Source organism: Cheilinus undulatus, linkage group 16 (assembly GCF_018320785.1).
Source record: "Cheilinus undulatus linkage group 16, ASM1832078v1, whole genome shotgun sequence".
NCBI classification, from domain to species: domain Eukaryota; kingdom Metazoa; phylum Chordata; class Actinopteri; order Labriformes; family Labridae; genus Cheilinus; species Cheilinus undulatus.
In genome coordinates, this window is record NC_054880.1 from 6,619,168 (window position 1) to 6,639,798 (window position 20,631).

The following is a 20,631-nucleotide window of genomic DNA, read 5'->3' on the forward strand; positions in this document are numbered from 1 at the left end:
TTTATCTACTGAAGAATGACTGTCAAGATTTACAACTAATCAGATTCATCAGAGAGGATCAATCATCTGGTGTGTAGTCTGACTAAGCTTTGGATTCTCAGACAGCAGAGTTGGAGCTACAGAGTAGAGAGCTGCATTGGGATTGGGTCCCGCAGGACCCAACACAAATCTGGCGGGAGGGGGTGGTTTGAACTTTGCTGCGGGCGGGAACGGGCGGCTAAAAAAAAAAAACACTGCGGGATCAGGATGTGGCCTAGCAACAAGATGATGGAGTCAACAAATGATGTCAAAAAGAAGCTCAAACAAGGTCTTTACAACAGAAAAGAAAACAAGGCAAGTCTGACAAGTTTTGTTTCTGCAGACAAGCTCTGATGAAATAACAGACTAATATCTACTGAATACTAAATGGCGAGAGAAGTACAGTTTCATAAATAATCATTCGAACTGAAAAAGTGGGTTTTTGAATGTTAATGTTTATGCTTAGAGTAGCTAAATGAGCTGTCCTTGGTGCTGAAACGTGGCAGATTTGACTGACAGCTGCCGCTCAGAGAGAGAGTGAGGGAGAGAGACGTTCTCCATCGATGGGCGATTGTACGTGCTTTTCTGCAGTTGATTCTTTTTTAATCATTTAGATTAATAGGTTGTTTGCACTCACATGATCTTCTTGGCCCGTTTCTGCACAAGGCACTGTTTTGCGTTTTTGATGTATTCTGTGACACTTTTGTTCCCCCTTTACCGCCGGAACAACACCCGGTCTGAATCTCTATTAATGGCCTATAAATGACGTGTTTTCTCCTGTGGGATGGGAGAAGACACAAAATCAATGCATCTCTATTATTGTGCACAGGGTATCCACGTGGTCTTAAAAAGTCTAAAATCCAATAATTTGAATTTAATTTAAATGATGTTAAATTTGAGTAACAATTAGCTTAATAACTCATCCTGTAAATACTGTGGTTCCCTTTGGTTGCTTAACAAGCCAACACGTGTCTGGATTAACGTAGCAGTCTGATATGAGGCAGACGGACAGACAGCGAGGATGGAGAGAGATGAGGAGAGAACCGTTACAGTCAGGAGTAGAACAATGCAGCATCACACTGCATGGACTGTTACAGACTGTGACCCAAATACAAGTTTAGGTAACAGGTTTACTATTAACCATTTAACTTTAATGTGACCCTCTTATTAAGTAACTATCACGGTCTGTTTAAGAGAACAGAAGGATTTCTTCATTTGCATTATAAACATCAGTTAGGATGTGATTATACACGTGAATGTGCCTGAAAATGCTGGAAATATCTGTTACACTGGTTATAGTTATTTTATGTCAGGGTTATCTAAACAATGGCTCCTGGGCCAACTGTGGCCCTTATTCAACAAATTTGAGGTTATTTCTATTTAATTACTGAACATTTGATTCATTTACATAAACAAGACACTCTTGTTTTTTGGTAAAATTAGTGGAAAGGTTAAAAAAACGGAATTCCAAAAAACATTAAAACGGAAAAAACGGAATTTGTCAAAAAATAAAACAGATTTCATAGGGCCCTACATATACTTTGCAAGTAATTCTGGGCTTCCAATTTTCCTTCATGTCTTTTTTACTTTTTTGCCAGTATGGATGTGAAATGGGTCTGAAAATTATATTTATTATGGTCTTTAAAAAAGTCTTAAATTTGACTTGTTGAAACCTGCAGAGACCCTTTGTGCGGGCATAAAATCTCAGGGTTTTGTGGGTGCCGGTGGTAATGGTCAGAAATTCAGCGGGAGCGGGCAGGAGCGGGATGAAGAAAACAGTCCCACGCAGGGCTCTACTACGGAGAACACAGAGACACTGAGGAACCAGGAGATGAGTACAGAAAAAACCTAAACCCAGGATAGAGCGGTTCAGTGAATGTGGTGTTGAAGGTGTGGAGGTGGATCAGTCTGCTAGAGGAGACACTGTAGAAGGACAGAGAGCCAGCAGGATGGTCCAGATATACCCCTACTCTACCAGAGAATGAAGAGGAGGAGGAGGAGACTTTTATTTCTCTGTTATTGTGACAGACAGAGTAACCAACATCAGAGCAGCTCAGACTCCAGGACTGATCATTATATCCAAACCAACATTCATGTCTATCTCCTCTTCGTCTGATTCCTCTGTAACTCACTGATATATAAACCACTCCACTCCACTCGACCTCCCAGTAACAACGACCAGTCAGACCAGTCCCACACAGCAACTGAGGATATTTGTCAAACCTGTCTGGATGATCAGGATATGGCTGAAACTCCTCTACATGTGTCACCGTCCTGTTGTTGTCAGACAGTCTGAGTCTTCTGTTCACCGTGTTTGTGTCTACTTCCAGCTCACAGGCGTCTGATGGAGAGAAGGAGACACAGCTGATGGTTATCATCTGATCATTCCTAAACAAGGTTACTGACAGAGTCAAACTAACATTTCATCTTCAGCCCTGAATCCTGTTTATCAGCCCTGAAATTCTACTTCCTGTTTCTATTGGAATGAACAGACCACAGTGAACTGCAGCTCCACAATCACAGACAGACACCAAACACTTCAAAGTTCACACATTTCTATGGCTTTGACTTTACATTCATGGCTTTGATTTCACCTCCTGTGTCCACTGGGTCCTCCTGGTCTCCTCCCTGTGGAGCTCTTCAAGGTCCATCCAACTGGGAGGAGACCTCAGGTCAGACCCAGAACTGTGTGGAGGGACTGTATATCCCATCTGGTCTGAGAACTCCTCAGGACCCCCCAGGAGGAGCTGGAAAACCTCAGACTGAAGGTCCATGTGGTCCTAGCCCTCTATTGAAGAAGAACCAGGACCCCCTCTCAGTAGACAGGAAGGTGTAAACATAGGGGTGGGTCTAAGGGCTGATAGGGACTGAGCTGTAGTGTTTCCTCTCCTCAGCACTCTAAAACTGTTTGTGTTTGATGAATGTCAGTGATTGTGAAAGTGGACCTTTATACTTTCAGACCCAAAGACAGAGATGGATTCAGACACAGCCTCAATCATTGTTCGTTCCCATGGTTACCTGATTCATCAGCCACATTCATAATTGTGTTCTCACTAATCCACAATTCAGACACTCACACTTCTTTAGACCTGGTTCCAGTGTGTGCCATCCCCTATGGTCCAGTCTGTAGGAAGAAAGAGAGCCAGTTTAGACATCAGGGATGCAGAGGTTGCGCTGGACTTTGTTGTCCGTCATTTTCACAGAAAGGGTCGTAAAAATTCCGTCATACCATTTTACAATCCGTCATTACAGTATTCTCTTTAATATCTGTAATATAATTCAATATGGAAATATTAGTAGTGTTAAAGTAATGAAGCACCCTTCACCAACTTATATTTAAAGAGCAATCTTTGAGGTTCTGCATTTTTAATGGCATTGAGAGTAAGATGAACACAGCAGCACAGCATTTACTCCTCAGCATTTTTACGCAGTGACGGTGGAGCAACAACCCCTGTCTTCAAAACTGTGCCATTTAAAATACCACGTATAGTTTTAAGGGTATTTTTAATACCAAGATGTTGTAGTTTAATGACCATAGCTGAGAAGTTATGAAAAGGCTGCACTGTGGAACCGTGTGCATTTTTTTCTGCTCCACAGGAGTTATAATCTGAAAAAAAAGTCACAAACTCAGAACTGTCACAAACTCTGCACAGAGTGAGGTGCGTTTGTATTTGCCTTGACATGCGAAAATTCATAAAATGTTCCAAATTGTTTCATACTATGAGCCTGTGTCTCTGTTCTTTAAACCTCGGATCCTACTATGTCCATTTTGAGGACATTCATCATTTTTATCATCATTATTTTGAGTTGATAGTCACATTTTTATAGATTGAGGCATCAAATTTGGCCAAAGTTATTATTTTTTTTCATATTTAAAAAAAAAAAAGAAAGTTTTGCCCATAGAACTCTACTGACGCCAAATAGCTCCATCCATCCTTGTTTGTCCAAAATCTGGACGATAGACTTCCATTAAAAACAGATTTTTTGACTGTGTGTCTATGGCACCAAAACAACATATAGCAACATTTACTATGCAGTCACTCGATCAACAGGGCTCTACATTTCACCATTCCACAGTGATCCAGCAGATAGTGCCAGCGCACCATTTTAACCCCTTCAGCAACGCGCACGTAGGACTTCTTCCATGGACTCAGAGTGTTTGAAGCACTATTTCATCCACTAAACATCATCAGAATTAAATGAAATGATTCGTGCCTCTAGATATAGATGTCTGAGAGTGGGCTACATTTGTAAGGAAAAGTTTGTGGGCTCCTACGTATGTGATCGGACTAAGAAAGGGGGACATTTGGACAATTTCAACTTTGCCCTCACATCATAGCAAGTGGATGAACATGCATGGGGATGCACGGGTCCTTTCGATCAGTAGGAGAGAATATGTCATATCTCAAATATGCAGTAAATTTATATATGCGTGTAATTAGCATAATCACGGTCACATTTTGGTTAGAGGTGGAAATGCGCGTGTTCGTGATTTATATCTTACATATTTCCTGATTTTTTATGCCTGTACATAAAATAAACCTAACATGAACAAATGCTCACATATGATTTGGTAGAGGAGGAGGCTCGAGAAAAGGAGGGTAAAACTGGCATGTTTTTGGCTCCGATAGACTCATCTGTTTAGCATGGACGCTATCTCACTGAATCCAAGTCATAGGCATAGTGGACAATAGCTGGCATAAAAAGGGTGTAACATTGAATTTTATTTTATTTTTTTTATTTTTATTTTTTAGTGGTCAGGGTTGAAGTTGTTGAAGAGATTTTAGTCAGTGAAAGTTGAAAAAAAAATTAAAAATTAGTATTTTATTAACAGTTTTGTATGTCCAGAATATGGAAATACAAGGATAGATGAAGCTAAAATATGGCATTTGGCACTACAAAAACAATTTCAATGCATCAAAATCAATTTTACTACTCATCATTGACATGGCCTGGACTGTATTTATTTAAAAAGTTTTTTTTTTTTTTTTTTTTTTTATCAAGATCATTTTATGTGGGAAATATGGTGTTTTTGTGTGTTTTACCATAAAAAATAACAGTGGCATGGTATTTAATAATTGGCATAAAAAGGGTGTAACACTGATTTTTTTTTTTTTTTTTCAAGTGGTCAGGGTTAAAGTTGTTGAAGATATCAAACAGTGAAACTAAAAAAAATGTTGACAAATAATTATTTTCTTAACACTTATCTACATGTCCGATTTCTGGACATACTGGCCTCAACCATGTGTAAAATTACAAGGGAGTGAGGGTTAAAATCCCGCTGGATCCGTCCTGACAGAGAGCTTCATACAGCACACTATCATGCATCACAGCACTGAGACAAGCTGGAGGGATGGAGAACAACTTTTTAATTCTGTGTCTGTTTTGACCTGTGAGTAGGCTACAAACGTATGCCCTTATCTGTTTTATTTTCATGGTTGATATCCACATACTACATGGCCAAATTATGGTGCTTAAAGTGAGGTTTCAGTACAAGGAAGGGAGAGAGATGGGGAGTGGTTGGGCAGGGGGGGTTGGGAGAAAGAGAAAATAAAGCAACAGGTGCTAATCTGAATCATCATTCACCAATCTGTTATATTTCCATGGATGATATCCATATAATAAATAGGGCTGTAGTCAACCAAAGAAAAAGTTGGTCGACTAAAATCATACCAGATCATCAATTAATTGATTGGTCGTGGGACAGACCAAAATCATCCTTAAATGTTATATTTAAATGTGAAATGTAGCACGTGCAATTGCTCGACCAATTGGATTTTTGTCAGACATGAGGTCATCAACCAATTAATTGACCAATCAACTTGAGGCTGTCAGCCCTAATAATAAATGAGCCAACTTTGTTGTTTAAAGTGAGGTTTCAGAGAGAAGAGAGGTTGGGCGGTGGTGAGCAAACGAGGTGGAGCAGCGGGAACTGTTGTGAATTATCAATCACCCATTTAAATGACTTGGACTGATATGAAATTTCACATAATATCAAAAATGTTCCAAAAAAAGGCAATTTCGGCATCAGTGTGCAGACATGATTAGAACAACATGAAATGGACTCATTGTGCAAAGAGCGCAACACTCTGCGTGCCGACCTGTATTCCTCTGTGACAGGGCCAGCTCTAGCTCTTTTGGCGCCCTAGGTGTAATAACAATTTGGCGTTTTATGTGGAGGGACAGACTTTAAGAGGAATTGGACGCACATGTTGCAGGTACAGGTGGGAGGGAGGGATGATAAAGCAGGTGTTAATGATCTGGCATTCAGGAGGAAGGGGCACGTAGGGTGTTAACTGTCCCACGCAGGGCTCTATCTCAACGTCCGGTCTGTTGAGCGCTGCGTGAATGAGGAAAAGAAAACTTGTTTTCTCCTAACATCTTGCTGGGCTCCCAGTGTGCGTGGGCCGCACATGGAGAGAGACAGAGAGCGGTGAGGTAAGGCTGGACTGTCTCACAAACAAGGGGCCGTTACAGGAGGTTACAGGAGTGCAGGAACTGATGATCTGTTACATTGGTGGACCTAATCAAAATGTTCAGGGTTCATGACGTTCATGGCTGTGTGGATGCAATCAGGTGAACGCTTTATTTTGTTTTCCCTGTTTGCTTTTTCAAACATCTGAATCAGATCCAGCCTGGATTCAGTCAGGTTTTACTAATTTAAAGCACTTTTCTGAGAAAGCTAAGAAGCATGAACAAACCAGGGTCCACATACATTGACAGTGCTCTGCGACTGGCCATGCATGGAAAAACAAACATAGCTGCTCAACTTGATGAAGGCTACAGGATAGCAATCCACAAGCATAATGAAGAGGTCCACAAAAATCGCAATATTCTAAGGTAATAGACTGCATCAAGTTTCGTGGTGCCTTTGAGCTAGCTCTGTGTGGTCATGATGAGGGTGTAAGCTCTCAAAATCCTGGTGTTTTTCGAGGGTTGTGGATTTTATAGCATCACTGGACTACTGTACTACAAGATCATCTGCAGACCGCTACTGTTTCTTAAGGAACATCCAAGACTGTGCAGAATGAACTGCTGGACTGCATGCTGTCAGTTTTGAGAGAACACATCATTGAAGAGATAAGGAGTGCAAACTTTGTCTCCATCAGGCAGATGAAACTATGGACATTATGACACAGTGCCAGCTGGTACTTGTCCTCCTTTACATCAACAAAGCCCAAGGTGTGTTCTTATGTTTTGATTGAGCCTTGTCAAAGATGAATTTCTGTCAATTCTCAGACAGACAATAAAGTCTATCTATGTGCAAGAGAGATTTTTGAGTTTATACCTCTCCAGAGTGCCACAGCTGACTTCATCTCCATAGCACTCTTAGGTTGAGCTCCACTCTTCCAGATGACCAGAGGACTAAGCTAATTTCCCAGGCTTAGGATGGTGCAAGTGTGATGAGAGGGGCAACAGGTGATGTGCAGAAGGTGAGAGATGTTTATGAAAATGCACATTATGTACACTGTTATGCTCACCAACTTAACCTGATAATCATGCTGAAACAGACCGGGAGGAGAGAGAACACATCTTTCTGTCATGGAAAGCTTTCAGTGTTGATCTCTGTCCTTGTTTTAGTAACAACTCTGTACGGTATGACTCTGAAAGTAGCATCACTCAGTCAGTCAGCCACACACAGACAGACCCATCTGCAGGGCTGACCTCAGCAGTCAGACAAAAATAAAGACATTAAAGACCCTGTATAGCTGAAGTGCTGAGAGACAACTTTACTACCAAGTATCAGTCTGTCTGTCTGAGTCTTTCTGTCTGTACCTCAGTGTCTCCAGGCTGCAGTCTGGATCCTCCAGTAGAGCAGACAGTAGTTTCTCTCCTGGTTCTCCTGGATGATTGTAGCTCAGGTCCAGCTCTGTCAGACAAGACCAGCTCAGAGCTGAGGCCAGAGAAGAACAGCCTTCCTCTGTGACCATACAGCCAGACAGACTAGAAACACAGAGAAACAGTGGACATGAGAAAAGTCATGGGAGGAGGAGCCTTCAGCTATCAGGACTACATGTGGCATCTTCAGTCTCCAACACCCCATCCTACACCTTCTAGTTGGGAGACTTTGACACAGTTGTCATTGTCCTTGGACTCACCTGAGAGTTTCCAGTCTGCAGTGTGGACTCTTTAGTCCAGTAGATAGCAGCTCCACTCCTGAATCCTGCAGGTCGTTGTTACTCAGGTCCAGGTCTCTCAGACTGGAGGACTGGGAGCTGAGGACTGAGGACAGAGCTCCACAGCTTCTCTCTGAGAGGTCACAGACACTCAGTCTGAAAAGGAAACAGAGATAGAAAAGTTGTTCTCTCTAAATACAGACGGACTACTTGAACCTGTCAGCTGTGAGTTCACCTACAGAGCTTTGTTGGAGGCTTTGACCACTGGCAGCAGCCTCAGAAGAGCCTCTTCTGAAGCAGAGTACTTCTTCAGGTCAAACACATCCAGATCTTCTTCTGATGACAGTAAGATGAAGACCAGAGCTGACCACTGAGCAGGAGACAGTCTATCTGTGGAGAGACGTCCTGATCTCAGGGACTGTTGGATCTCCTTCAATAGAGAACGGTCATTCAGTTCATTCAGACAGTGGAACAGGTTGATGCTTTTCTCTGCAGACAGATCCTCACTGATCTTTGTCTTGATGTACTGGACTGTTTCCTGATTGGTCTCTGAGTCACTTCCTGTCTGTGTCAGCAAACCTCCTAGGAGATTCTGATTGGTGGTCAGTGACAGACCCAGGAGGAAACGGAGGAACAGGTCCAGGTGTCCATTAGGACTCTGTAAGGCCTGGTCCACGGCACTCTGGTAGAGCTGTGTCATTGTAGATCTGGATGTTGTTTGTTCCTCTGCCATCAGATTGACTCCAGAGTTGGTGAAGGTCTGATGGACATGAAGAGCAGCCAGAAACTCCTGAACACTCAGATGGATGAAGCAGAACACCGTGTCCTGGTACAGTCCTCTCTCCTCTATAAACACCTGTGTGAACACTCCTGAGTACACTGAGGCTGCTCTGATATCGATGCCACACTCTCTCAGGTCTGGTTCATAGAAGATCAGGTTTCCTTTCTGCAGCTGCTCAAAAGCCAGCTTACCCAGAGACTCCATCATCTTCCTGCTCTCTGGACTCCAGTGTGGATCAGTCTCAGCTCCTCCATCATACTTGATGCTCTTCAGTTTGGACTGAACCACCAGGAAGTGGATGTACATCTCAGTCAGGGTCTTGGGCAGCTCTCCTCTCTCTCTGGTCTTCAGCAGATCCTCCAGAACTGTAGCAGTGATCCAGCAGAAGACCGGGATGTGGCACATGATGTGGAGGCTTCGGGATGTCTTGATGTGGGAGATGATTGTGCTGGCCTGTTTCTTGTTTCTGAACCTCTTCCTGAAGTACTCCTCCTTCTGAGGGTCAGTGAACCCTCTGACCTCTGTCACCATGTCAACACATCCAGGAGGGATCTGATTGGCTGCTGCAGGTCGTGTGGTTATCCAGAGGCGAGCAGATGGAAGCAGGTTCCCCCTGATGAGGTTTGTCAGCAGCACACCCACTGAGGTGGGCTCTCTGGTATCAGAGAGGATTTTGGTTTGGTGGAAGTCCAGAGGAAGTCGACACTCATCCAGACCATCAAAGATGAAGACCACCTGGAAGTCCTCAAACCTGCAGAGTCCTGCTTCTTTGGTTTCAGTAAAGAAGTGATGAACGAGATCCACCAAGCTGAACTCTTTCTCTTTCAGCACATTCAGCTCTCTGAAAGTGAATGGAAATGTGAACTGGATGTCCTGGTTGGCTTTGCCTTCAGCCCAGTCCAGAGTGAACTTCTGTGTTAAGACTGTTTTCCCAATGCCAGCCACGCCCTTCGTCATCACTGTTCTGATTGGTTCATCTCTTCCAGGTGGAGCTTTAAAGATGTCTTCCTGTCTGATGGTAGTTTCTGGTCTGTCTGCTTTCCTGGATGTTGTTTCCATCTGTCTGACCTCGTGTTCCTGGTTGACCTCTCCAGTCCCTCCCTCAGTGATGTAGAGCTCTGTGTAGATCTGATTCAGAAGGGTTGGGTTTCCTGCTTTAGCGATCCCCTCAAACACACACTGGAACTTCTGCTTCAGGTTAGACTTGAGTTTCTGTTGGCATACTGGAGCAGAAGATCCTGAAAGAACAAGAAACAGATGATGTGAATGAGCTGATCCTGCTAAAAGTTGGACTATAAAAGAGTGGCTGTGCAGTTCTTCTTCCTCCATCAGTTTCATCCAAAAATCTCATCAGATGTTCAGTGGGTATGTGCAGAATATTAAAGCAGAGTGTGGAAATGTAAACTTCCTCTTCATCTCTCCATCATCTTAAATCTACTTTCACTTTTGACTTTTGAATCTTACTGTTCCTCAGACAGTCAGCCAGCTCGTACTGCTTCATTCTCCTCAGGAAGTTCTCTGTGATCTTCAGAAAAGCCTCTCTGCTCCTCTGCTCTTCATCTTCACCAACCAACACCTCCTCATCCTCACTGGGACATTCTGGGTTATCCTGACTCAGAGCCTTCTGAAATCTCTTCAGTTCCTTCTTCACAAAGATGATAATGTTCTCCTCCAGCAGCTGGAACACAAAGAGAAAGGAAATGTTTAGAGGACAGCCTGGGTTTGATCTGAAACACTGATAGAAAAAGAGTTTACAATGATCTCTAGATAGATGTGCTCCACCATAAACTGTGATGTACACACCATAAATATGGAGTCCAGCTCTGGTTTCTGCTGTTTGGACTGATCTCTGAAGAACTCTGATGGTTCCAGCTGAACTCTGGAGAAAAAACATCAGCTTTAAGGACATTTAACCACACAGCTTTTAAGGTCAACAACATGGCATGGCTTAAATGTAGGGGCTTTAAATCATTATTACACATTTACTATGGGATGGACGTATGCATGTTGAAAGAGATCAGTTCATCAATAATTAACCCCCTAACACCTCTGACTGAAACCCCATCAGCTCAAAGGAGGTCTCCAAAGTCTTGGCAGTCTGCTGTGGTGGTTCCTAGACTCAGAGACCTCACAGACAGACAGATGTTCCCACTTCACTCTCTCTACCATTCTGGGTTCACCAGTCCTGTCTGGCAGTCTCCTCCTATCTGATCCAACTCTCCACCAGGTGGTGATCAGCTGACAGCTCTGCTCATCTCTTCAACTGAATGTCAAAGACATCCAGCCACAGATCTGATGAAACCACTCCATCATCAACCATCCATATCTGGTCTAGGGTGCTCTGGTTAACAGGTACCCTTATGAACATCCCTGTGCTTGAATGTGGTGTTTGTTGTGGCTGATCCATGACTATCACAGTAGTCTTATTCAGAACATGAAGACCATTTCTCCCAGTCACCTCCTTCCAGGTTTCTCTGTAACTAACCAGTACCGTCTGCACTGTTTGGTGCAGAACCACAGACCACAGCCAGTCAACATCACTGTCCATCAATACTTTCAGCATTAAGGTAAGTCAGTCCAAAGAATTTCAAGAACTATGAAAGTCTCCTGAAGTTCAGTCACTAACACTATCAAACGCTCTGATGAATCTGGTTCTGATGAGGACCGGCCCAGGAAAGAAAGACCAGCACAGCAGGATGAATCAAACCTTGATGGTGGAATTGCTACAAAGAAGTTATCAGAAGAAGATTTTCTCTGATCTCTATCATTTCCATTGATCTTGAACATTTGTGCCACTCAAGGTAGGCCAACTTAGGTAAGTAATTAGGTACAAAAGTACTTAAGCTGTCCAAGGTCTGTTACCTTAAAACTGTAAATGTGTTTTATTAACTCAGAAAATACATCTACAATTGTTATTTCAGGTTTACACTACTCATTTTTTTGGCAACCATTAAAGTGTAAGTGAACCCCCAGCTTAAATCTAACTCTGCCTACTGCAGGATTTAAAAAAAATGCACAGAAAGTGGGCAGTTTGGTACTGAGGGAGGGAGGGAGGGGAAAAGGACGTCTTTTTTTTTTTTTTTTTTTTTAAGGATGGGGTTTTCCAGATGAAGCGGGAGTGACAGTCTCCTCCCCGCCCCCCTCCCCCCGGTGACACAGAGTCCTACAGTGCGGGACAGTTGTGTGGTTTCTCCAGTAACAGTTAATGTAATGGTTTCTCCTCTACTACTTTACCAAGAACAGCCAAAGTGGGAAACAGAAGTTTGTCATACTCAGCCCACAAGAGTGCAAAGATCAACACTTGTTTTTTAGGATTTTAGGAATGATTTAGAAAAAAAAAATGACGTAATTCCAGATGTCTTCATTCATAGTCTTAATGTCCTCAGTAACAATCAACAATGTAGAAGGTGAGAAGGTGTGTGTAACATTTGACTGGTACTGTATGTCTGATATGTTGATGTTAACTGTTAATTAGTAGTGTTAAAGATGAAAATGTTGGTGTGATCAAGATGTTAATAGTCATATTTTTTAATTTCTTACCTTCCATCTGCAGACTGTTTGAAGAGAACACCACGATCATTAGACTGGTCACTCTTAATAGAAACAGAGCTGGGTTCTGGAGGGTGTGGACTCGGCTTCTCCATCCTGATACTGAAAAACAACATCATATGTTTACAAGTGATATGTTTATATGCAAATGATATTTTACATGCAGATGATATAATCATATGCAGATGATAATTTATATAGAGATGTTATGTTTGGACCATAACTGACCAATATTTATCAAAAACATGATAGTAAATCCTTGAACTACTGCTGAGTCAAGGATCTGATCAGCTGGTTAATCTGGTTCTGCTCAGTGGTCCTCATGAAGCAGCTGTTAAAATCCTTCACACTATGTTCTGAGTCCTTTTAACTTAAATTTTTAATCCAATGTTAAAATAGTTGTTTAAACCAGCAGATAATAAACCTGTTAGCTGACTTACATTAGCATGTTAGCCTACACAACATTAAAGTATTACTTTTTTATAACATTGTTATTATAATGCATTTAAGGTCAGGTATGGGAGCATATGCCGTCTCAGAACTTTGTTGCATTGACCTTTGTCCTGTACTGCTTTGGCCTCCTGATGGCCATCCTCTAGGCCTGCTCCAGGACCATTTCTCATCCCTCCAGGAATCTCCCCAGCTGACACCTCCGTAACGCACATGGTCACCCCTAATGTCTGGACCAGCCCACTGGTTCCTGAGCTCCCAGTATGCAGTGAACCGGCTTAGGCCTAGGTGAGCAACTCAGGTCAATGTTAAAGCCCAGCTACCATTCCCGCCTCCATCAGCTGACCCTTCACATCTTCGCTCTACTGAGCACATCTGCTTTAGACACTCGGTCTAACAACAACACACAAAAATGCACCAAAGAGAAGTTTTCACAAAGGAGTCCAGGTCTGCCCATCAGTCAACGTCCAGGCCAAGAGTATGGTAAGACTGGAAGGACTGGAAGACTTTCATCCACATGCACAGATACCAGGACCACCACACCATCTTGTTCAGCAAGCCCATCGCCCTGTGTGCAAGTCCAAGTCTGAGGTTGATCTCAGCCTCACAGTCAGTGAATCCATGGATTTCACTGCCAAGGTAGGTGAACTGCTCTACAGCTTCCACTCTCTCACCATTCACAGATAGATTCAATGGCAGCATCCAAGGCATCCCCAAATACCTGGATCTTTGTTTTAGCCCAGATGACATGCATTCCCAACACTTTGACCTCCTCACTCAGCAATTTAAGATCTCCCATGAGGACATCTACAGTCTCCACAAGAATCACAGCATCATTAACAAAGTCCACATCATTGATGTGGACATCACCAAATGATACTTAACAGGTCTCTGCCCCATTACCCGTCTTATTATCCAGTCCATACAGGTACTGAAGAGCATAGGGGCTAAGACTCACCCCTGCCTCACCCAGAACCAGCAGGGAAGAAGTCAGAGGTGGAACCACCACACTTCACAGCACTCTCTGGACCAGAATATAGCGCAGACATAAGCTGGATGAGCGAATGTGGGATCCTGCAGGGCTCCAGAATCAAGAAGAATCAACTCCTTAAAGTACCTAGACCATCGTTCCTTGATATCTGACTACCACTGAGCAGTGTTGAGAAGCGGGAGTGACAGTCCCTTCCCCCTAGTGACACAGAGTCCCGCAGCACTGCTACCTCAGAGCGATCTTTTGAGGTGGTGGATTTTTCCCTTCCAGAGTCCCCTGAAGCAGACTGTAGTGTGGTGGTGGACCATGGTGGTCCTGAGCTCTACTTATTTGTGCAGTTGACTCCAGCACCGCTGTTACTAAAGCCCAAGCTCTCGTAACCGAAGCAGTGCAGGAGAGGATGGGAGTGGTCTCTGAATGGTAAAATCAGTTAGAGGTGGTAACGTTCTGCCTTTTATATAAAGTTTGTGACGTAGAAACCTACTACGTCACATAAGCCCCGCCTTCATCGAAAAAAATTTGCAAGGCAGATGTCCGTTTAAGCAAATTAAAAGATGTAAAATGCAGATTTTTATCAGTTTGGTTGCAAATGTCAGAAATAACACCAACATTGATGTACTCTATCATTGTTCTGTTACATAATTACGTGTACAGCTAAAGAAAAACGTTAAAGTGTTCACTACTGTGTTAACTGATCAGTCCTACAGTGCGGGACAGTTGTGTGGTTTCTCCAGTAACAGTTAATGTAATGGTTTCTCCTCTACTACTTTACCAAGAACAGCCAAAGTGGGAAACAGAAGTTTGTCATACTCAGCCCCATGAGTGCAAAGATCAACACTTGTTTTTTAGGATTTTAGGAATGATTTAGAAAAAAAAAATGACGTTATTCCAGATGTCTTCATTCATAGTCTTAATGTCCTCAGTAACAATCAACAATGTAGAAGGTGAGAAGGTGTGTGTAACATTTGACTGGTACTGTATGTCTGATATGTTGATGTTAACTGTTAATTAGTAGTGTTAAAGATGAAAATGTTGGTGTGATCAAGATGTTAATAGTCATATTTTTTAATTTCTTACCTTCCATCTGCAGACTGTTTGAAGAGAACACCACGATCATTAGACTGGTCACTCTTAATAGAAACAGAGCTGGGTTCTGGAGGGTGTGGACTCGGCTTCTCCATCCTGATACTGAAAAACAACATCATATGTTTACAAGTGATATGTTTATATTAGGGCTGTCAATAGATTAAAATTTTTAATCGCAATTAATCTCACAAATTCCATAGTTAACTCACGATTAATTGCAAATTAATTGCACTTTTTTGTCTATTCTAAATGTACCTTACAGTACTATTTCTCAAGAGTTAAATACCCTTATCAACACAAGTGGACAAAAATGCTTTCCTTATGCAAATGTTTGTGCATGTCAACAACCCAAAACAACAACAGATAAAGTCCAGAAAATTCTCTAGTCTGAGCTCAAAGATACTGAGTGCTGCAAAAATATGCTGAGAGCATAACATGGTAAACTCAAGCCACAACAGATGGAGATACTGACCTTAATGTAACATTACTGAATAATACCACAATGTAGAGTCAAACTTTAGACTTCTAGAAGTTACCTCCTCTGTTCTCAGCAGCTGAACACAGAACAACAGATCTCATCATCACACATGGACATAAAGAAGTCAAGTCTCTGCTGAGAGCTCAGCAGTAAGGCATAGACACATCTAATGGTGTTTCACTGTTCTGATGTGAGTAAGGTGGACACATCTGCCCTGCTCAAGAGAAAAAGCAAGTAATTACTTAAAAAATGTCTGCTATTATTTATCATATTTTTACTTTCAAACAAAAAAATGTAGTCCAAATGTAAAATAAATGCTGACAGTTAGAAATGACTGTCATCAGTCCAGTAGATTTACTGGAATGATGTCAATAAACACACATGTGAAGCCTCTTTTCAAAACTCATGAACACAGAAAGTAAAAGAAGTCTCAGTGGAGAACTTTTAAGGTGTAGTAAGAGGACTTAACCATCTCTTCATTCTTCAGATCATAGAAGAGCTACAGATTTAATCTAAAATGATTTTTCTTCCTAAATAAAGGAGAGCCACAGTCTAATAATGCTTTCAGCTTATATTCTGATACTCTACAGAGCTCATTCACTAACCTCTGCTCTCCTGTCACACACCAGCCTCTGCTGCTCTGTCTCCTCCTCCTCCTCATGATGCAGCTGTACATTCACCAGCATCAGGCAATCTCCTGTAGGGACTGCAGAGTCTTTGACAGTTTTGCAGCATCTTGATTGACTGTTATTTAAATTTGCCGTTTATTTACAGTCCCAGTCGATCGTTTTAGTAAGTTTAGTTGTTTTTCCGAATGCTTTCACTTTCAAGCAGGAGCTGCGTGGGGATGAGAGCGGACCTTTAGGAGACGTGATTGGACCAGTCAACAGTCAATAGCGCAGCTGTGGTGCCGGTTCATGACAGATATAATAGCCTAAATACACAAATAAATCATACTGCCCCATAAGTGTGTCAGCACACCGGGAAATGCCCGGTATGCCAGATTGCGAGTCCATCCCTGCAGAGTTGTCTGAGTGTCTCCATTGTAAACAAATCCAGCATGGCGAGGGGGGCGGCTCTCTGCATTAGCGGTGTGCATGGCTGGTGAGTGGTGCGGGCTATATAAGACTCTACGAACTTCCTGTAACTCCGTTCAGTTCAACAGTAGGAGAAAATAACTTCAGTCTTATCTGACATGATCTGAAAGCTGAACATGTCATTCAAAAGTCTCTGTCCTTTATCCATTTCTGCTCGCTTGTACCACATCATGATAGTGCCACTTCCTGGTCTGGCAAACTACGGGATGGGTCGAGGGTCATATAAAACGCGCATGCGTTAATCGTGCGACAAAAAATTTAGTGGCGTTAAAATTAATTTGAGTTAACGCGATATTAACACGTTAACTTTGACAGCCCTAGTTTATATGCAAATTATAATTTATATGCAGATGATATAATTATATGCAATGATATTTTATATAGAGATGTTATGTTTGGACCATAACTGACCAATATTTATCAAAAACATGATAGTAAATCCTTGAAGCACTGCCGAGTCAAGGAACTGATCAGCATATGCTGCCTCAGAACTTTGTTGCATCGACCTTTGTCCTGTACTGCTCTTGTCTCTTGATGGCCATCCTCTAGGCCCGCTCCAGGATCACCACACCATCTTGTTCAGTGAGCCCATCGCCCTGTTTGCAAGTCTCTGCTCTACAGCTTCCACTCTCTCACCATTCACAGATAGATTCAGTGGCAGCATCCAAGGCATCCCCAAATACCTGGATCTTTGTTTTAGCCCAGATGACATGCATTCCCAACACTTTGACCTCCTCACTCAGCAATTTAAGATCTCCCATGAGGACATCTACAGTCCCCACAGGAATCACAGCATCATTAACAAAGTCCACATCATTGATGTGGATATCACCAAATGATACTTAACAGGTCTCTGCCCCATTACCCGTCTTATTATCCAGTCCATACAGGTACTGAAGAGCATAGGGGCTAAGACTCACCCCTGCCTCACCCAGAACCAGCAGGGAAGAAGTCAGAGGTGGAACCACCACACTTCACAGCACTCTCTGGACCAGAATATAGGGCAGACATAAGCTGGATGAGCGAATGTGGGATCCTGCGGGGCTCCAGAATCAAGAAGAATCAACTCCTTAAAGTACCTAGACCATCGTTCCTTGATATCTGACTACCACTGAGCAGTGTTGAGAAGCGGGAGTGACAGTCCCTTCCCCCTAGTGACACAGAGTCCCGCAGCACTGCTACCTCAGAGCGATCTTTTGAGGTGGTGGATTTTTCCCTTCCAGAGTCCCCTGAAGCAGACTGTAGAGTGGTGGTGGACCATGGTGGTCCTGAGCTCTACTTATTTGTGCAGTTGACTCCAGCACCGCTGTTACTAAAGCCCAAGCTCTCGTAACCGAAGCAGTGCAGGAGAGGATGGGAGTGGTCTCTGAATGGTAAAATCAGTTAGAGGTGGTAACGTTCTGCCTTTTATATAAAGTTTGTGACGTAGAAACCTACTACGTCACATAAGCCCCGCCTTCTCAGAAAAGATTTTTCAAGGATTTTTAAAGAATCAACTCCTTAAAGTAGCCAGATCATCATTCCTTGATATCTCACTACCACTGCGTAGTGTTGAGAAGATGCAGCTGCCTTGAGGTTCTGTATGGCCCTGAAAGTGAGACAGCCATTACTTGTGCCCAGGTGGCCCTCTACTGTATCACACAGGCCACAAACCCTCGCCCCTGCATCTCTCTACATCACCATTGCAGCCTAATGCCTCAGTCTCCTGTCCAGTTCAGTTTTGCCACCTTAGACTCGGCTCAAAGATGTCAGTGGTGTCTGCAGAGATGAGGCCCTCCTCCCTCTCAGTAACTTTGGGATGCATTCACTGGCAACAGCCAGGACTTGAAGCAACCACATCTGGCATCCACCCAGAGAGATGCAGGATCTTGAGAGACATTGGGTGTCTCTCGAGATCTGGTGAATCTCTATAAATGAGCTTGTGAAATGAATGAATGATCCTGCTGTGTTGGATCTTTGTTTCCTTTGGAGGTTTTAGTTCTGCTCTGTTCCTCTAAGGAAGTAAAATCCTGTTGTTGGCTGAATCAGGATGACTTTAGGCTCCTGTTATCAGGTTCTGCTGCCCCCTGTAGGAGGTCCCAGGACACTACAAAGCTAAGTAGACTGATCAAATCTGATGATGGTATGGGTGATCAGCTGTTAGAACCCTGATCAGGGCATCCCTATGATGGAGTCATGTGACCGTTAGAGATCTTCATCTCACCTCAGAGCTCCTTGGTCTTCACACAGAGAGGTTTCAGAGGAGAGACTCCCTCCTCTGGTCTGTCCCACTCATCCACAGCAGAGCGCCCCCTGCTGTCTGTCAGCTGTAATGAAGGAATCAGAGAGAAGAGAGCTTTAATATCAGACTCTGTAGAAATCAGAATTAATAGTTTTATCTGTTATTATAGTTTTGATATAGACTAATATTTACAAATGATACAGGCCAATATTCATGTCTGGTTTATCAATCATAAATATTTTTTATATTAATAATTTTCATATCTGCCAATACTGACGATTCCATTTGTAATATCTAGTTATACTGATATCACGCTCTAATGTCTTCCCTTCCTGATTTTGCTGTTTTAATCTTTTTATATCCTAGAGAAAATGTTGATCCTACTATGCCTACTGTGATTGGCACATCCTGTGTTCCTATTCAGCCAACCAACAGAGGTGATTAACAGGTACTGAAAATAAAACGTGTGGTTTAGTTATGTGGTTGGAGGTCAAACTGGCTGATCAGACCTAAAGGTTCACTTTATAGGAGCCATTTTTCATCTGTAGTCTTTAAGCAGAGAACAAAGATCAGTTAGAATCAAACATTAGGTTTGTTGTGAAAACGTCTTTATTTTTAGGCCGTATCATCCAGCCCTTACTTCTACCATTACTGAAGACATGAATCTAGCTGTGTCAGCTTGTAGTCTGATGTGAAGTCCTCCCTCCTCTGACACCTGGATGATTCTGATAGCATTAACAATGTTAGCATTACCACTGTTAGCAGTAGCACTGTTAGCACTCTAACTTCTGACATGGTGGTCTCTCCCTGAATTGATCAGGTTGAATAAATCTTTCAAACATTAAAAATGTCTCTCACCGATCCTTCCAGCAGAGCTGCAGCACGGCGGGAGTAGAGAGGAATAAAACCAGGAAATGATAAAGTCCATTAGTGACTCCAACAACCAGGAATCAAAGGTCTGTGAAGTTTATTGTTTATGAAATGATTGATGGTCAATGATAACATCTGTGGTAAGAGGAAGCAGGACTCAGCTGTCAACCACTAAATCAGACTGTTGTTTACTAGTCAAAGCAGACAGATATTTTTATTTTCTCACATTTAAAGTCAAACGTCATGTGTGAGAAAATCTTCTCATAGTCAGTCTATTTTAATCTGCGGGACAGTCTGAATGTTTGACTACATATGGGTCAATATTACATGTCAGATATTATGGCTTTAATTCAGAGGACTAGAAACAACACCAACCAAAGCTGGTACAGATCTAAATCCTGATTGTGATACGTAGCAAATGTATGTAATGTTGTATGTAATGTGGCATTCCTGTACACGGAGAGGAAAGTTCATCAGAGTCAACATCGTTGTTGCGTAAGCATACTCAGCCAATAAAGCTGTTGTTGCCCTTGAGAGCGACAACACGTGCTAAAGTGCTATCTTTGGAACCAAAACACACTCTAAAGTGCCCTCTTGGGAGCCAAAACACGTGCTAAAGTGCCCTTGAGAACGACCACACGTGCTAAAGTGCCTTCTTTGGAACCAAAACACATGCTAAAGTGCCCTCTTGGGAGGCAAAAAGGCGTGTTTAAGTGCCCTCCTCATTGGCAAAACACACTAAACTGCCCTCTTGGGTGAAGAAAACACACAAAACTCCAGAAGACCATTAGGACCAAGAAATACTATGAAACACTACTGTTGCAATGACTTTTATGTTGGGCCCTTTTTTGATCTATATTGAGCCAGAACTATAGCTCACAGAACCAGTTTGGATTATCTGGTGCTAATATGGTGTTAAAATGCACCAGAATACAGGAAATGGCATCTACTTTATTGAAAATTTTCTGAGGGA

At 42.6% G+C, this 20,631-nt stretch overlaps 1 protein-coding gene across 2 annotated transcripts; it reads right to left on the bottom strand.

The window, feature by feature from the left end:
• Positions 1-1,485: 1,485 nt before the first annotated feature.
• LOC121524404 (NLR family CARD domain-containing protein 3-like) lies at positions 1,486-19,675 on the bottom strand. Of its 2 annotated transcripts, XM_041809774.1 has the most exons (11): positions 19,647-19,675; positions 18,771-18,873; positions 14,984-15,094; positions 12,457-12,567; positions 10,720-10,795; positions 10,381-10,594; positions 8,375-10,154; positions 8,118-8,291; positions 7,795-7,962; positions 3,096-3,142; positions 1,486-2,359 (listed from the first exon to the last, which is right to left on the bottom strand). In XM_041809774.1, the coding sequence occupies exons 3-11, from the start codon at positions 15,085-15,087 to the stop codon at positions 1,815-1,817; spliced, it is 3,219 nt and encodes a 1,072-aa protein (XP_041665708.1). In that variant the 5' UTR covers positions 15,088-15,094; positions 18,771-18,873; positions 19,647-19,675; the 3' UTR covers positions 1,486-1,814. The 2 variants fall into 2 exon arrangements, with proteins under 2 accessions (XP_041665708.1, XP_041665710.1); XM_041809776.1 differs by lacking the exon at positions 12,457-12,567.
• Between the last annotated feature and the right edge of the window lie 956 nt (positions 19,676-20,631).

Bases quoted from the DNA above. Each gene is read 5' to 3' on its own strand.
- LOC121524404 (XM_041809774.1), bottom strand. From the start codon at position 15,087: ATGGAGAAGCCGAGTCCACACCCTCCAGAACCCAGCTCTGTTTCTATT. The intron at 10,595-10,719 runs GTGTGTACATCA...TTTGTGTTCCAG, and splicing joins AGCTGGACTCCATATTTATG to CTGCTGGAGGAGAACATTAT. The intron at 3,143-7,794 runs GTACAGACAGAA...TTCTTCCTACAG, and splicing joins TGCAGCCTGGAGACACTGAG to ACTGGACCATAGGGGATGGC.